The 21,791-nt window shown below is 30.5% G+C and overlaps 2 protein-coding genes across 2 annotated transcripts; one reads left to right on the plus strand and one right to left on the minus strand.

Moving 5' to 3' along the window:
- Positions 1-1,650: 1,650 nt before the first annotated feature.
- Positions 1,651-6,223, minus strand: LOC124848540 (LEM3 (ligand-effect modulator 3) family protein / CDC50 family protein). Its single transcript, XM_047326238.2, has 8 exons — positions 5,821-6,223; positions 5,264-5,322; positions 5,101-5,175; positions 4,899-5,009; positions 4,681-4,751; positions 3,768-4,065; positions 2,413-2,702; positions 1,651-1,839 (listed from the first exon to the last, which is right to left on the minus strand). Exons 1-8 carry the CDS (start codon positions 5,894-5,896, stop codon positions 1,785-1,787), a joined length of 1,035 nt encoding a protein of 344 aa, XP_047182194.1. The 5' UTR covers positions 5,897-6,223; the 3' UTR covers positions 1,651-1,784.
- A 7,087-nt stretch (positions 6,224-13,310) lies between these two features.
- LOC124848544 (cation/H(+) antiporter 15-like) lies at positions 13,311-15,974 on the plus strand. The gene is made up of 3 exons (XM_047326243.2): positions 13,311-13,502; positions 13,611-14,618; positions 14,739-15,974. The coding sequence occupies exons 1-3, from the start codon at positions 13,311-13,313 to the stop codon at positions 15,972-15,974; spliced, it is 2,436 nt and encodes an 811-aa protein (XP_047182199.2).
- The last annotated feature ends 5,817 nt before the right edge of the window (positions 15,975-21,791 follow it).

The following is a 21,791-nucleotide window of genomic DNA, read 5'->3' on the forward strand; positions in this document are numbered from 1 at the left end:
TCTCAAGAACATGTAAGTAACTTTTTATGTGGGGATCTTCTTGGTGGATAGTTTGAAATGTTGAGTTTTGAAACATACTTTGGTCTTTGGTGAGTTCCAAGGATTTAACTTACCTGAATATTAAATTTACAAAACAATAAAAATAAAATAGTATATACTTTTCTGAATTTGCTGATGAAGTTCGTTTCAAAGTGTATTTTTCATGAAAGAAGAATATAATATATTTCCTACTTAGAATTAATTTATAAATAAACTAATTTATAAAATTTCTCTTATAATTTTTTAAATTTCTCTTATAATTTTTTAAATATATATTTTTTAACTTGTGGATAAATTAGTTTTAGTTTGTAAAGAAAATATATTATATTCCTTTTTAGTACCTCAGATTTGTTCAAGAAAAAATTGTCTAAATGGATTTTAATACGGTGGGATTGTTTTGTAGTTGTAATTCTCCAAAAGATATTAGTCATGATAGGATTGAGTTTGCCTTTGTTTAACAATTTGTCTCATAAATAGTTTTGCACTCATAAAAGTAATTCTCCAAATACCAAAAAGTTAAAATAGTAATTGTAAGTTTATTTTACAATTTATTAAATGGACCTCTTAGAGAGAAAGTTTAACATGATCTCCTACTATAATGTTAATATTTACTTGTAATAGTATGTGTAATGTGAAATGTTTAATAATAATATTCATATGATAAAATTTCAAACTCGAAGAATTTTGGTAAGATATCTCTTTAGGGGTTGTAGGCAATGTGTGAATTGTTTTTTTAATGTCTTTCCTTGTAAGTAATACATTAATTAATAGGTTTTCATGCCTAAGTTAGATGAACAATCAAATTAACTAATATTCTTAATACACTCGGGACCCACATCAACATTCCACTATATTCAATACAACAATTTAATTCTTACTAGAAGTCTAGTTTTAATTTATTTATAATTTTTAACTTAAATAATAATAATATTAATTATACTTTTGACTACTATATCGTATCTTTTTTTAACTTTCTTTTTAACAATATACTGTGATGCAGAAATAAGTTTTTTATAATCGTTTAAGATAAAGAAAATTCATTAGTTTAGTTTTTGTATGAATAATTTACATACATACATTTAACGTACTATTATGATTTGATAACATTTCTAAAAGTTATTACTATTATGATTTACAATTTAACCATTAATAACTAGCTTTCATTCACATACTCTCCTACAAAACCGTAGATGAATGAAAAAACAATTAACATTATAATCAATAATATACCGCTATACAAAGATTCCATGGCAAGGGTTAGGACTCTGCAAAAACAAAGAAACTTCAGTTCAACAACTAGTTGTCTCTCCTCAAATTGTTTCTTAATGTGTATTATTTATCATGTTTATTTTAACATCACATCATTGAAGAATGTGTCCTACAAGTTTAAACAAAACAACCACTGCTTTTTTTTCTCTTTTTTTTCACTCACGAAAAAGGCCAAAAGGTGTAGCCAGCAGGAACTTTCCTATGTTTCCCAGTTTGTATAAAAGTAACTAGCTCATATATTGAACACTATGTCATCACAAAATACAAGATATTGAGATTCTGATGCAGAAAACCGAAAGGCATTAGAATAATTTTTGTGGGGTAGGGAACAATAACAACACCTAACATCTGAATAGTATTATTATTAGCATGTGTGAATATTGATTGATGTACAAAATTAGAACCGCCATTGTAGTTTGTATAATGCACAATCCGTGTAAAAATCTATGAAGATCAATCACATTCAGTTTCTCTGCTCATTGCCCTCCAGGGTTCCTATTCCATGACAGATAAGAGGGATCTCCAAGTTGCCTGAACAAAGAGACGATCATCATATTAGGAGCAAATTATATTCACAACTACCATTGTCCGTGGTGTTGAAATATATGAACTTCAGACAAAACAAGAAACTACTTCGCAATTTCAAAGGATATAGAGTTGAGTATGTTACAAGGGAATCAACATGCATCATGTACTCCTAATATTTTGACTTTTGTAAGAGATAATGCCATTTTGTTTTTATTTGTTCCAGCTTTACTTGCCAGAAGAAAGCTCTCACATGACATGAACTACATTAGATACACAACTAATTTGCAATACGCTAGGCAAACAATTAACTAGACCAATATGTAGCTTCTAATCAAATTGATTAATGGGGTAATGATCAATAGTTTAGCAACTGAAAAAGTGGTGGTATGGGAGAACTTGTAAGTTAGAAAAATGTTATTAATATGTGCAAAAAGTGAGGGCATTGAACACCATTTCTGGTCAAACACATATTTAAGAAACTAAGGAACAGAATGAGGAAGTGCATTATGCTATGCCATGAACAGAATGGAGTCAAAAAAGACTTGCAAGGTAAAAAGTAGTAGGGGATTTCATTACCTAGGCTTGACAAGATATACAAGAGTAAAGACCATGGCCAAAAAGAAGCTCAATCCTCCAACAGTAAGATAAGCAATGCCAAGGAAGTCATTCTTCCCGCCGAGCCAGGTAGTAGTTGACAGAACAAGCTTCTTCTTGCCATTAAAACTGTATGTGTTGTAGACATTGTTCAAATTCACCTGAATGACATCACCTTTCTCCAAATCCACTTCAATCCTTCCATACAACTTCCTAAAAGTTGGCAAAGCTGCCGTTCGCATCCAAACAATGAGATCCTCTTGCTTATTCAACTGTTACATAAACATTCAAAAAGTGAGCAACTTTTCTCATTGATGCAAGCAAATAGAGAATGCCAAGACAATCAAAAGATGAAAAATGAAACAGATTGTAAATTATAAAAACGAGAAAAAAAAACAATTACCCTCTCAGCACAAGTAACACAAATGCCTTAATCAGACTGGTGCAGAATGGACCATTACTAATTTACTACCATGCAGAGGATAGTCATTTCAGTGCACAACTCAACATGCCTTTTTGTTCACCAGCATATTCATCATTTGCTTATTCAGAGTCAGGAATCAATAAAAGTTGGGAGGATCAAAGGTCTCAAAACTTGGATAGGAAGATTCATTCATATCAAAAGGTGCCTAAAATTTCAGTCTACGAATCTAGTCTCTGATCTTAACTAGAAATTCAACAACTTTATTAAATTTGGACAAGGACATTGGAGTAGTTGTATGACATACTCAATTATTATCTACAGCTATCACTCAGTATGGACTAAATTATGAATTCTGAATACAGAAAAAGGTCAAAGCTCAATCCTCACTGCAATCAAAGGATGGCTGATGGTTTAATTATTTATATGCTTCCACACTATGAGCATTTACAAAATAAATATATTAACATTCCTTCCAAAAACTTTCCTGTCTTTGGATTGATTAACTGAGTTGTTTCAGCCAGTTATATTCAAAACAAATAGTTAATCAGATATCCAAACTTTAGCATGATAACTATATTGGTAGTTTCAGTTTTTAAAATCAAATTGTGGTTTAGAGAACAATTTTAGTAAGAAAAACATAAAGATCAAAACAATACAAAACCTATGTGCACACAGTATGGACACCAATCATTACTATTAGACAGCCTGAAGTGTAATTAAGTAGAAACAGAACAATATTAAACCAAAAGTTGCAAGCACAAATATATTTATATTTAAAAGGGGCTTACAATTGACTGCTGTACAGCACATATCAAACAACCTCAATTTACTGTTCTGGACTTTATGAGAAAAGGAGAATTATGCACACAGATGCTTTTTTTTAATCAAAATTTTAGTTCAAAGAAAGACTTACAGGTGTGTTTTCATCAAGACTACCACCCCCTATTAAAGAACCATTCTGAAAATTTTTAGGAAAAACATCACTTCCAAATTTGTGATCCCTATCACTTTTCCATGAGATGTCGTTCTTGTTCACTGTCAAATTAATGCTGCTGCGTGAGAAGCTGTATGTATCGTTGAACAAGCTCCAAGCTATAAGACCACAGGGTACGATTGGCATTCCATTTGCTGAATCTTCAGGGTCACAACCACTTGTTGAGTTAGCATTTTTGGAATCCCTCAGCTGGTCATCATTTCGGCTTTTAACATACCTAAATTACCAAATAACATATTTATAATAATTACATGAGAAAAGAACTATTTGCATTACATTCCACCATTAGCCAAACAAACTTTGAAACTGAATTATTGAAGGATTCAGTCACGGAAGACTATAATGGACCATTCATAATATAAGATGAATGCATGAAAAATAAAGAAGTTCATAATTGCCTCTTAAACTTTTATATCTGATGCACTTCCCTTGAACTCTTCAAGTTAAAAAAGAGTCACAACTTACAACTCAAAGATTTACAATTATTATTTGTTAAAATATTTTTTGCATTTTACATGCTAGATTTTAAATGAATTTCATGTCAGATATCAAACTAGTTATTTATGTACTTTCATTGTAAAATTGTAGCAGACTAACAGGAAAGGATGAAACCAAATCTGAAGTTCAGTGCAACTCAATAACTTCTGTTAGCAACATGCACAATATCCCAATGAAAGAGAGGGTTCTGTAAGATTTTTGGCAGTCAACCATAAATCTTTGTTGAATGCTTGAATCCTTACTAAATAACAATAAAATTCTCATTGGCTGATAACATTAAATTCAAATTGATGATAGAATTGCGTGGTTCACAAGAAATAAAAGGAGAACATACCGCCTATGATTCTGGTAAAAGTTGTCAAGCTGGTAGTAAACATAGATAGGAGACTTCATACGCTTGTCCACCTATTCACAAGAGCAATGTATTGAAAAACAAACAAATTAAGCAACCATCAAAATTTGAAATACAGAATTCATCAATTATGGGAGACGATTCAATATGACAATAATGGTTAAACACCAATAAGAGAAATCAGAATCAAGAAAACTTACATGTAGCGTCCTATTGCATGGCTTTTCACCAGGAGTCTGAATGTATGCCACCTTGTCTGTCACATTTGTTGGTATGCACTGAGAGTCATACCTATCAATAATCTCAACAACCTGATAGATATAATCAAAATCAGCACTCAGCAGTACTCATAATATACAGAACTGGTAAGCATAGTTCACAAAGTATTGCACTCAAGCATACATCATGCGAAGCAATTAGCGAAGCAACTCCAATGGGAATGAACACTATGGTGACAATCAAGAAGGCTGAAATAACCTGCATGGAAAGTAACACACCATGTAAACCATGACTTCTAAAAACATGAAAGAAATCACTGACAACACATCCAAACAGGTAGACCTACTGCTCGTGGTGTGAGAATAGGCTTGCACGCTGGTAGTTCTTGTTGTGTAAACTTTGAGTCTGGGAAGCAAAAAAGAAGTTGGGGTTAGAAGCAACAAAAGACACAAACACAATTGTTGATAAATCAAAGCATATTGTCTAAGTTCAAGAATTTCAAAGAACTTTAGTCAACAAAGTTCTGTGCAATTAGAAACAACAAAGGATACAAACGCAAAAGTTTGTTCAATCAAAACAGGCCATCTAACTTCTTAAAGTAACAAAAAATCCCCAACTAGCTCAACAACAAAATCCATGTCAAAAACATTTCCTTACAAAAACACCAGCAGATAAAAAGGGGTAATGTTTGCTAAACAAAGTCTAATAAATTATTGAGACAACAGCTTCAAAAAGGGTCTCAAGAGAAAAACTCCATCCTCCTTTGAGAAACAAACCCCAACAAAACCATCAACCCTTCGCCATAAAAAAGAAAAACAAAAATTCACACGACAAACACAAGAAAACCCACCAAAATAAAAACGAAAAGCCAAAAAATAAACGATAACAGAAGAGAATCATTACACTTGGGCCTCTTGCTTTGTCTCCTGCCAGCATTGGAATCATTGGATCCAGCACCTCCAGCGGCGGACGTAGACATGGCCAAATTCCAATTCAATAATAAAATAAAAAAACTAAACCTTTTCCAGAAACTCGTATACCCAGATGATAATTAAGAGCAGAGATGAAGAAATCAACAAATGAAGATTGAAATTTAAGAAAGATGAGAAAAGGGTCAATATATGTGCATAGTGAAGGGAGGGACCGGTTACCGGTTGGGCAGGTGGTGATGAAATTGACTTTTATTGTAGACAGGAAGGAGGGAGGAGGGTACGTTTGGCGGGGGCGGCCGGTGACCCTTTCTCTCTCTTCCTCTCTCTCTCCAAAGAAAGAACAGAGAAAGGAGAGAGAGAGCAAAGACCAGTCAAACAAATACAAATATACATATAAACAAACAAATTCACACGCTTTCTTCCATTGAATTCATCTTCTTATGTTATGGGCTATTGTGTCAAATTCTTTTCTCTCCTTTTTGTTCTTTTCTTTCTAATTTTAGTTTTTCAAATCTTCCAGAATCCAGAAATAAAATTCAAATTTTATTAAATTTCATGATTCCGCAACATTTGGAATGTGAAAATATTAGTACTTTTCCTAAAAGTAAATAAAATATTATTAGTTAATTTTTAAAAATACTATCAATGTATTACAAAAATTTGACATTTGTAAACTCTTTCATTTATCGCGTAATACAGGATATATGTGTGAGTGTGAGATTGTTTTAGTTAAAAGTTTTGTTTTTTAAAATTTGCTTTATTTGACTTTTCTATAAAATTCTTAGATAAATAATAATCATGTTTATATTTGATTCCATATAAGAATAAACAAGATTGACTAATCAAATTTTTAATTACGGTAAGTTTTCCTTTATTTTATTTTACATGCAAAAGGTTAGAGTTTATATATGCATGAATAATCCGAATCATTCATAATATCATTCATAAAATAAATATAATATTATTTTAATCATAACATAAATATATTACATTGAATAACTAAATTAGATAATGGATTAGACTCTAAAAATATTGTTTGAATAAAGATATGTCACTAAACAAAGTTTGAAAAATATTAGCAAGACCTTACCATAAGTTGTGTAATGTCGACAAGTCTTATTTCTTCTTGACTGTCTTAACAACGTTTGGAAAATTAAGTAAATTAACTTTACAATTTAGAAACCAAAAGATCATCCCTTCACCATATCATATAGTTAGGTTAAACGATAATTTCAAATAAAACAAAGCTTCCACTTAGGTTTCCTTCTCATTCAAACTATCAAAATATTAAATTTAAGATAAATTTTAACTAATGAATTCATAAATTATATATCTTGTTAAAAATAAATTTTAAATTTAACTTAATTTTATAAAACTAACGTAAAATTTACACTTATTTATATATTTTATAAACTAACGTAAAATTTACACTTATTTATATATTTTATAAACTAACATAAAATTTATACTTATTTATACATTATAAATTTGGTTTTATATTTTTATAGAAGACTTTCAACACTTACTTATTTAAGAAAATTAATTAAAAGGTTTTTTAAAGGAACATAACTTCTTAATTAGAATAATTGATTGTAACTTGAATATTGAGATTCTAGATAAGAGGGGATTGTTATTGTCTCTATTTCTCAAATTTTGGTTCGTAGCTTGAGTAAGGAGAATTAATACTCTAAATTGTTCAGATAAAAAAACTATGAAATAAATTATCTACAATAGGGTAATATCTGACGGTGAAAGAAATAAAAAATGAAGTTAGAATTGAAGAGAAAAAATTTTGGAGAAGAGTCTTAACTACATACTTGATTTCTCAATTATTGTGATTTTACAAATTTCATAGTTTAAGTTTTTCTTTAACAATGCACTATCAAGGTTTTCGTTTTCTCATATTTACCATCTATTTTTTTTTCCGCATACTTTATCATCATATTTTACATATTTTATCATTATGTGTTAATAATAAAACGATGTTATTTTGAAAAATAATAATAATAAAATGGTGTTATTTTAAATATATATGTCATGTCACCACTTTATTAGACATTCAACAAATTAGTAAAATATGAAAAAAAATAAAAAGTATGATGGCGAAATGTACGAAAGCAAACTTATATGATAAAATTTATGAAATGTGGATAGTTGAATACTACAATGTAAAATTTTAAGAAATGACCGGTCATTTTTTTGTGATTATAGAGGATAGAATTTTTGTGTGTGTTAAATTACACTTTCACACTGTCTAAGGTAGAATTTTGTTTTGAGCATTGTATTATCAAATTTGAATTTTTTAATCAAATGAATGACTTCCTATATGATCATATTAATAAAATATTTTTTTAGGTATTTAGAATTAATAACGTGGGTGTTTGTATTTCAATCCTGATAATTTAAATAGATTACAATTTAATGATATTTTTGTAACAATTAATTAACTTTCGGAAATAATATTATTTGAGGTAACCATTATTTTCATTTAACTCTTCCTTTTAAAATATAGAATAGATAATAATTTGCTTAAATAATAGTTGAGAGAGTGACATTTTATATAAGAAAATGTGTTTGGTAAGACCCTTCTTTTTATAAGTTAGTATCTTGTTTCTTATAAACTAGTTGACCAATACAAACACTGTGTTTGGTAAGGTTAGTAAATGATTTTTTCACTTATTTAACTAGCTAAAAACTAGTTTGATAAGTACAAAAGTACTCGGTAAATATATTAAAGTAGTTTATTTTAGAAATTTAAACTTTTAATTTACTTCAAGTAGCTTGTAATTTATAGTTTATTTAATTTTTTCTCAATATTTTCTTTTGTACTTTAATATATTTAACATTACAAATGGAAGTAAAAGAAGTAATAGAAATTTATTCCTCATTTTTCTCTGGCTACATCTAGTTCAATGATTTCTACACTAGTGTAGAAAAATCTTTAGACGTATAGAAAAATCTTTAGACGTATGTTATTTTGGACTTTTAACATCTGATCTATGTCCGACGTCTATATGAGTGACGTTAATGAGACGTCGTACCCAATAGGTCTGACGTCTATATATACGTCCAATCCATACAGATCAGACGTCTATATAGAAGTCTGATCCATACAGGTCAAACGTCTATATAGACATCTGACACTATAGATCAAATGTCTAAAACGTTGCCGTATTTGATTGTATCTTTTTCCGCTTGAGGCCTCTCGGGTTGCTCATGGCTCATGGTGATTCGAGTTTACAACTTTATGTTTTAGTTGAAGAGAATGTATTGTACGTTATTTTTGTATTGGATGATTTTAAAAACATAATAGAGAGAATTGAAGGAGTGCAAAACGCAAGAAATCGTCGCCCAAGGACACGAGCAAAACTGCACAAAAACGCATTTTAATCGGTTCAAATGAAAGATAATGCATCAAAGAGTGATGTAATCGAAGTAAAATTAATTTTAAATGGTGCAAAAAGTGAGAAAACGTACCTGAAAAGAGTAACCCGGAGAGAGAAAACGCGAGGAAGATGATGAACATTAAGTGCGCGTAACTGCTGCCTCGCGTTCGCGATGTATTAATGCAGCCATATAGAAGTCGGTTCCCCCCACATCGGACGTCTATATGGCTGTAGAAGTTGGATTGGCGAGATCAGACGTCTAAATGGAGTTAAAAAGTAATTTTTTAAATTTAAAAAATGAGTATATAGAAGTCGGTTCCCCCCACATTGGACGTCTATATGGCTGTAGAAGTTGGATTGGCGAGATCGGAAGTCTAAATGGAGTTAAAAAGTAATTTTTTAAATTTAAAAAATGAGTATATAGAAGTCGGTTCCCCCCACATCGGACGTCTATATGGCTGTAGAAGTCGGATTGGCGGGATCGGACGTCTAAATGGAGTTAAAAAGTAACTTTTTAGATTTTAAAAATGAGTATATAGAAGTCGGTTCCCCCACATCAGACGTCTATATGGCTGTAGAAGTCGGATTGGTAGGATCAGACGTTTAAATGAAGTTAAAAGGTAACTTTTTAGATTTAAAAATGAGTATATAGAAGTCGGTTCCCCCCACATCGGACGTCTATATGGCTGTAGAAGTCGGATTGGCAGGATCGAACGTCTAAATGGAGTTAAAAAGTGACTTTTTAGATTTAAAAAATGAGTATATAGAAGTCGGTTCCCCCCACATCGGACGTTTATATGGTTGTTGAAGTCAGATTGAGGGGATCTGACGTCTAAATGGAGTCAAAAAGTGACTTTTTAGATTTCAGAAATGAGTATATAGAAGTCTGTTTCCCCACATCAAACGTCTATATGGCTTTAGACGTCTGTTCCTTCCATAACAGACGTCTATATGGTTGTTTTATTTACGAAAAATGCCACCGGTCATTTTTTACGTTGGATATTCGAAGGTCAGACGTCTAAAGGGTGAGTTAAAGACCTTTTTGCACTAGTGCTACTACCTCGTGAGAAGAAACCTTTGACCTATGTTATCAATATTGGAAAGTATTGTTGTATATACTTTATGAGGATTGATACTAGAAAACCTTCTTGTGTTTGATGGAAAAAACTATGATGATTGGTGTGTAATATGAAAACTCTAACCTATAAATCTAAGTTATTGTCCCCTACTAGTACTACTATACACTTAATATGACTTTCTCAAAATTTTAATTTTCCTAATCTCAACTACAATTATTGATATTTAAAAGAACTTTTATTATTAATAAAACTTCGAATATAATTAGAGATTATATTTATAGTAATTAATGACCATACAAAATTTGTCATTAAAACACTAATATGTAATTTATTAATTAAATAGTAGTCACTTATTCAGTGACTTGTATAAATCGAGGTGAAAGTTTTGTATCAATTATACATTGCTAAAGTGTTTTTCTAATAATAATTTAATTTTCTTATATGAATCTTTCATTCCTTTTACTTATTTTCACTAAATGTATTTATATATATTATTTTTTTTCTTTACAAAAAGTTTTAAAATTATCAATGAAATTTACTAATGAAAATAAATTTGTCAAAAAATTTAAATTATTGATAATTTTATAGATAAACTTTTGAAATTTTAATCATAATAAATTTTATCAATAAATTTATTTCATTGATAATATCAACATAAAATTTATCGATAATATAAATTTATTTATTTATTGATGGATTTTTCTATCAATAAAATCTATCGATAAATGAAATTTGTCTTGATGAATTTTTTGGTTTATAAAATTTATCGAAAAAAGAGCGACAAATTTCTTGCTCTATCTCTCTGTAAGATCTCTCGTTCTATCTCTGTCTATCGCGGATAATCCAATATTATTAACCATACATGCTCTTATCTCGAACCACCAAACCACAACTGTATTGCAAAATTGCAAACCAAAACACGTGATAGAGACTGCCACAAGCTTTAGATTGGTCAACCACTATGACAAGAGCACTAGTGTTCCAAGAGTTCTATGACAAGAGCACTAGTGTTCCAAGACTTCTATTGTCTGGGAAGAAGAAGCCTCCATTGTCACTGCCACGCATTTTAAATAACATTCCCTGTCTAGTTTTCATATTTCTTGTGAGTTATCTCTTCTATGTTGGATAAAAGTGTAGTTCTAGATATGGAGTATTTACTTTTTGGTTGATTTTTCTTCAACTTTTGACTCATATTTTTACTTTTATTTTATTACATGATTAATGACAATAAATGTTACGTATTTGCAATAAATTTGCATAACTATTTATATATTTATCTCTCATCTAAATACTCTAAATGTAGACATTTTAACTTGTATATCTAAATCATTTTCCTTTATTCAAACACTATAATGTGTAAATCTAAGCACTTAATCATATATAGATATAAGTCATTGTCATTTATCTAAGCACTGTTATCTAATAATTTCCAATTATTATATAATAAAAACTTAAATTTTGCAACTAATTTTGAAATAACTAAATTTTATAAAATTATAAACTACCTTTTCTGTTTCCATTATAAATAATAGATTTATCATAAGTTAATTTAGTGATCAATTATACTAAAAGTTCATTTAATGACTAAATGTATAATGAACAAAATTAGTATTTGAATAATGAATATAATCATTAAAATATTATATTTAGTTTTTTATTTATAATTTTGATTATACTCTTGTTTTGTTGTGTGTTCTAAATATTTTAAACCCTTTATTTATTATTATTTTTTATGTATTTGAAATTGTATGACCTTGAAATTGATTTCGAATAACAAATGCGCCATGACATTAATAATTGAACGTTGCTTATTATAGAACAATATTGATCTATTTAAAATGTTTTTTAGATATTAAATTTCAATATAATCCATAAGTTCTTGTGATCTTTGCATATATTTTCTTTCCGTTGTAAATTCATTTCACATTAATTATGCTTATAAAATTTATATCAATTTAAAATTATTTAATATTTATTCATATGCACAAAATTAGGATGACATATTTCCATAAAATCATGAATGTATTTATATTGATTTTATTATATTTCATTTTTCTCAAGTTAGGTATTGAAAGTATTATCAGTAAAAATTCATTGCACTCTTAACTCTGTACATACATTTCAAATCTAATCACACCATGGTACTTTATTTATTCCCATGTTTATACTCATTTTAGAAGATAATATATTTAAAATGTATTTGGAAAATAGTTAAAATCAATACATTGCTTTCAAATTTAATACTGATGTTTCTTCTTTCTACAAAATGAGTAAATAAAATCTAACACTTTGTAATTTCAATTAAGTGAAAAAATCACTTTTTAAAATATTCTAATCAACGTAAGAGACTATTGCAAGTCTAATGTAATAGTTGACTTGAAATAAGGACATCGTTGATTACATGTGAAAAATTTTCGCGATTGTATATTTTAGTTTTATTTTTCAACATGATCAATGCATGTTATTGTCTTTTTATGGACTAGAGATTGGTTAGAGATTGGTTGCTTGTTTTAAAAATGATTGACTTGATTTTTTTTCCTACCCACATAAAACTAAAAACTAATTCTTGCATGTTCTTTTATATTAAGAAGATATATAACCACATAAACTATCAATGGGGAATTAAAATGTTAAACCATTTTCTCTAAACAGTAATAACTGATTTTTAATAACAATATATTATATTGAGATATTTAAAATTTAAATATTTTCTAAAAATATTTATAAAGTTGTTGTATAAAATAATAATGCAGTTATGTAATTGTAGAAAATTTTGACTATTTGTTATGTTGAAAAAAAATAACACTAACCATAAGATAAGTGACACCATAAATAGATATGTATAGGTGGAATTTATGTTGTTAATACTATGTTGTTACATACCGGTAATGTGTTTTAATCTTAGGTTTATGAGTAAAACGAAAAACATATAAAGGTTGAAAGCACCACAATAGAACAAACATCGAAAGAGTATCAAATACAAAATCGAAGTAACAATGACAAATACAATACCTGCATGTTACAATATATCTATAGTTAATCCTAATCAATTTTGGAAAACCGATAAAGTCTTGAAAATAGAGCTACCTATTCTGGCTATTCAAATTGTTTTTGTTGTTGTGTTATCTCGTCTCTTTTCCATAATCTATAAACCTCTACATCAAACTCGTCTCATTTCACAAATCTCTGTAAGTAAATAAATCTCGAGGTTTTATTTATGAAAATTATCTCAAAATTTTTTATATGTGACATTCTAACAATGTAATGTGTGGGCATTCTAAATTGTAATTACGTAGGTTGGTTTCCTACTAACACCACCATTACTTGGAAGATTCACGACAATTTTTGAGTTCATTTTTCCAGTAAATGGGATTGTTAATGTTGAGATCCTTTCCCACATTGGTCTCATTTATTATGCATTCCTTAGTGGATTGGAGATGAACTTAAATACCATTCTAAACGTGAACAAGAAAGCTGCAAGTATTGCGATTGCTGGAATCGTCTTTCCCATACTCGTTGCACCATGCTTGTATGCTTTGTTTCGAAAAGTTTATGGACATAATATGATGTTTCCCCTTGAGGAAAATACAAATAATGCTTATATACTTTGGACTTTAATTCTCATTGTTACAAGTTTTCCTGTGGTAGCACACACACTTTCTGAGCTTAAGCTCGTTTATACTGGTCTTGGCAAAGAGGCTTTAACAGCAGCCATGATAGGTGACACCTATGGTTGGATTCTTTTCACTTTATTTGTTCCCTTTTCAATTAATGGTAAAGAAGCCATCTACACCGTGTTATGCACGACAATATTCATTGTTGTGTGCATATTTGTGGTACGTCCACTCATTCAATGGTTTATTGATCGCAAGGCAAACAAAGATGAATGGAATGATAACCAATTGCTCTTTATAATCATGGGGGTTTTAGCTTGTTCTTGTATTTCAGATTTTCTTGGTGCACATGCCATTGTTGGGGCTTTTATTTTTGGATTAATTTTACCTCATGGAAAATTTGCTGAATTGGTCATGTCAATTTCAGATGATTGTGTTAGTGGCTTTTTAGTACCCCTCTTCTTTAGTGGATCTGGAATGAGACTTATGTTGATCACAATTTTCTCCCAAGAAAGTTGGCCCTTTATAATTGTGATTATACTCTTGTTGTGTGCTTTAAAGATTTTAAGCACTTTATTTGTCACATTTTTCTTTGGTATGCGTATTCGAGATGGTTTGACCTTGGGCATGATTTTGAATAATAAAGGTGCCATGGCATTAATAATGCTAAACATTGCTTGGGATAGAACGGTATTGATCTATTTAAAATTGTTTGTTCAATTACTTTAATTTCTTATATATATATATATATATATATATATATATATAATTGTAGTCTAATCTAAACCTTCTTGGGATATGTTCTTGTAGATATTTTCTGTACCTACCTATGCCGTTATAACTTCTGCTGTTCTTTTGATGACCATAGTTGTGTCTCCCGTCGTCAATGCCATCTACAAAACAAGACAAATATTTGAACAAAACAAGCTAAAGACCATACAAAAACTAAGACTTAATGCAGAGCTCCGATTTATAGCGTGTGTTCACAATACTCGCCAAGCTATAAGCATGATTAGCATAATTGAATGTTTTAACCCTACGAGAGTTTCCCCTGTGCATGTTTTTGCCTTGTACCTTGTTGAACTTACTGGACGTGTTGCTGCCTTAGTTGCTACACATATAGGGAAGCCTAGTAACCAACTCAGAGAACAAAACCTGACCAAGTCACAGGAAGAGTTAGAAAGCATTCACAATACATTTGATGCACTTGAAGAGGCATATAATGCTATTAGAGTTGAGACCTTAAATGTGGTGTCAGCATATACAACTATTCATGAGGACATATACCACTCGGCATATGAGAAACGCACAAGCTTAATTCTACTTCCATTTCACAAACAATTAACTTTAGAAGGTACTCTAGAAGTAACCAGTGTTGTATATAAAGATATAAATCAAAATGTAATGCAAGGTGCTCCCTGCTCCGTGGGAATATTTGTTGATCGTGATTTTGGGTTAGTTCCCAAAATGAACCTTCATATTTGTGTGGTCTTTGTTGGGGGTCCTGATGATCGTGAAGCCTTAGCCATTGCATGGAGGATGACAGGACGTTCAGGAACACAACTCTCACTGGTTCGAATTCTTCTATTGGGTGAAGCGGCAGAAATAGATGCTTCAGTTCACAATGAATCACAAGGGATATTATCTGAGGTAATAGATACGGACAAGCAAAAAGAGTTAGATGAAGAGTATATAAGCGCATTTAGACTTACAATAGTTAACAATAGCGATACAATATCCTACTCAGAGATTGATGTTTATAGTGAGGAAGATATCCCTGTAGTCCTCAAAGAGATAGAAAAAATTGGTTGTGATATTTACATAGTTGGACAAGGGAATTGTAGGAACTCTAAGGTCTTCTCAAATTTGTTGGAGTGGTGTGAGTGCTTAGAACTTGGAGTTATTGGGGATATTTTGGTGTCAAACAATTTTGGTTCACGCTCGTCTGTGCTAGTTGTTCAACAATATGGATATGGAGGAATGGTTTGTGGAAATAATCTTAACCAGAAGGCCACCGACAAAGGCACGTTTGAATCTATTGTTTGAAGACAAAATAAGCATGAAGGTTTGCAATGAAGTACAAGGATTTATATGAAAATGTTTTCTCAACTTGATGTATATCAATTTATAGTATATAAATGATTAATAAACCAATTTTGTAAGATTGAATTAGACTTAAAATTCATCTCTTAACAAGTGTAACTATTTGTTTAATATCATATAAAAATTTTGGTATTTAATTGTAGTTTCGTTTTTGTTTTATTTTGGTATCATTTTATATTCCTTAATTAAACTAATAAACGAACAAATTTCATTTTGCTTATATTTCTTAACCTCTTTTAAATACTACTCATAACTATTTTTTAAAATCTAGTTTTTCTTTAAAACTTTTCTCATTATACATTGATATATATATTTGCAATTTTTTTCCTTTCTCATAAAATGTTTTTCTTTTTATTCAATAAATATATGTAGTTATGCATCCTTATTCAATTTGCTTTGTAATTTAATTTAGTTTTAGTTTTATCATTTTTGTCACTCTTATATTTATATAAACTTATTATTTAATCAGAGATGAATATGAGTTTACGTGACTGAACTAAGAGAAAAATAATAGTGATAAACTAACGAGATAATATTCTTTTTATTTTCTTTTATAATTGATGACATCAATTTCTTCATTAATGATATAATGACATCATAAATAGTCATGTATAGGAAAATTTATATTGTTGATGATGTACTATGTTGTTACATGTCAGTAATGTGTTTTAATCTTATGTTATGTGAGTAAAAAAAAATAAGGCATAAAAGTCGAAAGCACCACATAGAAGTAACATAAAGAACAAGTGTAACTTATAGTATCTTTAAAGTATCTTTCTTCATGTGCAGTAACACTTTGTAAGAAAGTCACATTGTAAATTCTCTCCACAAAAGTTATTTTTTTGGTATTCAACCTTTATTTTGGTTGTAATAAGAAATGATAGAAAATATATTTAAAGTTCTTAGTCTTGTAAGAATATCTTGGCATTTTGTTTGTAATTAATGGTTAATGGTGCAATATGTAAGACCCTTGAAGCTTAAGAGTTACCAAGTTGTAAAAAAGTTAAAGTTATAAGGTAAAATAGAATGTTATCAACTTTGACATGATTTACTATTTTATTTATAACGTTTTCTACAAATTTCCAATTGAGGTGATTATTTTTCCATTGGATAGTAGGCTCAAAGAGCTTCGATTTGAGTACTCATACGTGTATTTTCGACTTCGGGAAAGGGTTCAACTGGACTATCGAAGTTGTGAAAGTTTTGTTGCTAGGAGACTTGCGCCCCATTGACCCTCCCTCTGAGGCGCCCAAGTGCGCGATTGCTGAGAAAGTTCCAGCCTAGCGCCCTTTTTGTGGGGTGCCCGAGCGTGAACGGTGATCTTCCTTTTGCGAGTTGCACTAGAATGAGCTGGTTGGCTGCCTTTTCCACGTAGGAATATTTTGGGGACCCTTTGGAGACATTCTTTCTTGATTTTGGGGCTGGAAAAGAGATTAGGATGATCAGATGTTGAAATTATTCTTGCTAAACATCATGGAGATGGGTCCTTGGTTGTATAGACTCTTTTCTTTTAGTCTAAATTAGATCTGGAGTTTTGGAGAGGGCAAATAAATTACTTGTGGAGAGGAGAACGAAAATTTCTAAGTGCAAAAGAGTGGATATGACTTGGTCTAGCAAGGAGGTGAGAAGTTGCTATCTTGGAAGAGGAAGTGTAAGTGGTCAAATATTCAAGAGGTAAGGGGAGCTAACTCAAACTTTGATTCTAGAGTTTTTGTGGATGTAATCATGAATTTTGTTGATTTGCGTTTGTGGTGATGGATTGTATGGAAATTTGGTTTGGTTAAATATATGGTATGATTTCAAGAAGTTGAATTAATGGGTTGTTAATCTCACTTTGATTTATGAATTTTGGTATGAACTTTATGATGAAAAAAATTGTTGATCTATGTTAGATTGATGGTGGATTTTCGTTCTAGCATGTTGATCTATATGTATGTGCAATATTTGGTAGATTGGGTTGTGAAATGGGATGAGAAACATGATGGTTTTACCTCACTTTTAATTAAATATGAAAATTGGGTGTTTTTGTTGGTTGATGAATTTTGGATGGATGAATTGATGGTTTGTGAGGAAATATTTGGAAAGATGGAAGTATATGAGCTAACCATTAAGATGTTGATGTTATAAAAGTTTATGTGCTAGAAATTGCTAGATCTAAAGGTATGTTTTTGATGAGTAGAATAACTGATGAGTTTTGGGAAACTCACTTAAGCATGGTTGTTAACCCTCAGCAAATGTGACCGAATCGTATCAAGTAATAAAACTGGTAAGACCAAGTATCATTCTCCCAAAGGACTCACGACCTAGACAGTTATGTGATTTATTGATTATCTAAGACTTGTAGAACCAATTCTTGTAAGTTTTAAATGCAAAATACTGAAAAGTAAATATGAATCCATGTATTGATCAATGGGCAAGAAGAAACAGAACACATGGTTTGAAATATATGAATGAATATGTTTTGGGGTTTATCAATTTAATCCTATCCACTCTCATGTAATCAAGAATTCATCTTTCTTCATTAATTGTTAATGCCACTTTCTAAATTACCTTAAACCTGATGTCTTGGCGAAGAAAGCCTAATCATAATCACTAGTTTACAATGTCTTGTCTCCCTAGCAATTACTCATGCATTACACAACACAGAAGCTTAAGGGCAACCAACCATCATACTCCTATGTCTAGGTTTATACTAATATTGGGAGAGATTCCACAGATCTAGATCTCCCCGTATGTGTCCATATCGACAAAATCAATAATCATGACATTGAATAAGTTAAACAATGCATTCTTTGAGCACAAAGGAAAAACCCTAACACTTAATGAAAGAAAACATGTATCTTAAAAAGATCTTGAAGAACAAATTCAATACATGAGAGTTTCAAAGGATTACATTGATTCTCCAACAACAATAAGGGTTTAGTTCACCATATTCATGGTGAAACTACATGAAATACAATGAAAGAGTGAAAGATAAAACCCTAGAAAGGTAAGAAAGGAGCCTTAGCATCCAAAATCCTCCTCCAAGGGGTGAAAGAGTGTGTTTTTGCTTCGTTCCAGCCAAAGATGACTGACCTAGGTCGAATAAAACCTTATATAGTATTCTAAAAATTATAGAAAATTGAGCCCAAGCCCATAAGAATGCCGCTCAGCGGTAAGCGCGTGACTGCTATTATGCCCCTCAGCTGTAGTTTTGCCCCTCAACGGTGACTGCGAGTCTTCAAAGTGCTGCTCAGCGGTTAATGTCGCTGAGCGGTACTTACGACTTCTTCCCTTTATGCAATTTTTCTTCCTTTTCTGAATCCAACTCCTAGCTCCTTCACTTCTTTCACTCAAATCATCTCTAAAACCTATAAAAGCAAAGAAATCAAGCATAAAACCTGTCAAACTCTCTTATTTCCAAAACTTCAATAAAAACATGATTCCAAGCTAGTTTCTAAGTCATAAAGGTTGTCTTTAAAGTCAAATTTTAGTATAAAAATAACAGTTTTTCAACTGTTATCATAACGCCAAACTTAGAACTTTTCTTGTCTTCAAGCAAACAAGATGTAACTTAGCTTTCAACCAATCAATGCAATGATTCCACACTGTCAACACCCAATTTCGTCCGAGTAAGTAAATAAAATAAAATAAAATAATAGAATAATAATTAATGATGGGTAAAAAGGATAAAATAATAACTATAATACCAAACATAATATTTTGAAATGTTAGTTTAATCTGGTAATAATTTGAATCAATATTATGCTAATAATTATAAACAATAATTAAAATAGTATATTAATATAATTTGCTGCGTCGGTTGCTTTTAAAAAAATATGATTTTAAAAATGGACAAATTTTTTGACAATAATGATAATCAATGTTTTAAATATTATTTAATTTGTTTTTTGGCAACCAATGCATTTTCTTTCCCTATTTTCTTCATTGTCAATTAATTCATAGTTAAGGGAAAAATTACCATAATATTACAATGTGTGTGTATAAGTAGGTACCATGTGATAAAAAAAAAGGGAAGACGAAAAAAAAGGAGAGAAGGAGAAACATGCACAAATAATAAAAAGAGAGAAAGAGAGTATAGTGAAAAATAGGTTCTCACCCATAAGGGTTCTGTCAACGACAATCACCAAAGAAGAAATAGGAGACTACTGAAAGCTAAAAAGGTATGTCACCTCTACACCATTCTTTTTTCTCTTTTTATTGTACTTTGAAGTTTTTACTAAAGGTGTTATTTTTCCTACACACAAATAATTTTTTTTTTATAATCATAATCTTTTTTATAAGTATGCGGGGCCTATGGCCGGTTTCTTTCTTTTTCCCATCATTCTTAAATAAAAAATACAAGATCTTTAAAACCAAAAAAAGTCAATCTTGTTAAACCAAATATTTTTCGGGTTCGCTTTTCAAAAATCTAAATCAATCTATAATAATTTTCAAACAAACTCACAAACCTTTTTCTAGATAAAGAACTACATGATCCCTGATTGTCCATTATAAGTGGATATACGTAGGAGTAAGGTCAATCCTTGTCGGGTTCATAAAACAAAAAATATTTTTTTGTTTCTTAATAGTTTTTTTTTATTTTATTATTTTGTTTAGGGAAAATTAACATTTTGCAAAACCACGTCAACTTTATACATTTAATTAAAGGTACTGCCTTTGGGCAGGCGCGATAGAGTGCTAACACCTTCCTTACGCATAACCGATTCCCGAACTTAAAATATAGTTTTCGTAGACCATGTCTTTTTTTTTTGGTTTTCCATAGTTTTTCCATACTAAATTATGGTGGCGACTCCCAAAATATTTTTCCCAAACTCGTTTGTTTTCGGCTCGCCGTCCCGTTGCAATCCCGGTTGCGACAGATGACAACTCCACTAGGGACGCTAGAGAATCAGGGCTTGTTAATTAAATGTGAAAATTGATGTGGTTTCTCTTTATTTTATTTTTTATTGTATTTTTCCCTTTATTTATCTATATGATTGGTCTTTATTCATTTTGGTAATTTATTTATATGTTTTATTTATTCTTTTTGGAATAATTATTACTGTACATATCATGAGTGAGACCCTATACCCGGGTCTGAGTGTAACATAGAATTAGAGGGGTTGCATAGCGGTGTTACGTTTGGACTACTTCCAGTTTGGCTATCGTGAGAACCCCAGCCAGTGTCTGTTCTCTTCACATGCAATTTCACACCTAGTTGCGTCTCAACTGTTGTGGAAAATGCTGTGAAAAGGACCATAACTCTGGTGGCCTTTATTTTAGGTTTAGGAAGCAATCCCTGTGAGATTGCATATACAATGCTTAGACCTTTTAAGACATGTGACCTACCTTAAAAGCATAAAAAAAAGCATGTTGTCTTTTAATTATTTTTTGGCACGTGCATCATATGCATTAACAATATTTTTATCATTCTCCCTTAATTTTCTTTTTACATAATAATGGATGTGTCACGTTTTAAAAAAAAAAAACAAAAATGTCATGTTGTAATGAATAAATTAATAAGGCTAAATAAACACTTTTTAGTCAAATGAATTAATAAAACTTTAATTTTTTTGAAGCATTTATAACATGAAATCACGAAAATAGTTTTCTTCTTCATCATTTTCCATCATCCATTTTATCCATAAAAAAAAATTAGTTTATAAGGGGCACTACCTCAAAGTGATCGCAAGCAATCTTTTTAGCAAGAAAATAAAAAATAAAAAAATTGAAAGTGAATAAAAAAAAACAGGGGCAACTTATCTAAGTTAAGATTTT

The sequence above is a fragment of the Vigna umbellata genome, chromosome 9 (genome assembly GCF_029865625.1).
Source record: "Vigna umbellata cultivar VRB3 chromosome 9, Vumbellata_1.0, whole genome shotgun sequence".
In the NCBI taxonomy this organism is placed as follows: Eukaryota; Viridiplantae; Streptophyta; class Magnoliopsida; order Fabales; family Fabaceae; genus Vigna; species Vigna umbellata.

Bases quoted from the DNA above. Each gene is read 5' to 3' on its own strand.
- LOC124848540 (XM_047326238.2), bottom strand. From the start codon at position 5,896: ATGTCTACGTCCGCCGCTGGAGGTGCTGGATCCAATGATTCCAATGCT. The intron at 5,323-5,820 runs GTAATGATTCTC...TTTGCTTCCCAG, and splicing joins ACAAAGCAAGAGGCCCAAGT to ACTCAAAGTTTACACAACAA. The intron at 4,752-4,898 runs GTAAGTTTTCTT...TCTTGTGAATAG, and splicing joins CATGCAATAGGACGCTACAT to GTGGACAAGCGTATGAAGTC.
- LOC124848544 (XM_047326243.2), top strand. From the start codon at position 13,311: ATGACAAATACAATACCTGCATGTTACAATATATCTATAGTTAATCCT. The intron at 13,503-13,610 runs GTAAGTAAATAA...GTAATTACGTAG, and splicing joins GTCTCATTTCACAAATCTCT to GTTGGTTTCCTACTAACACC. The intron at 14,619-14,738 runs GTATTGATCTAT...ATGTTCTTGTAG, and splicing joins ACATTGCTTGGGATAGAACG to ATATTTTCTGTACCTACCTA.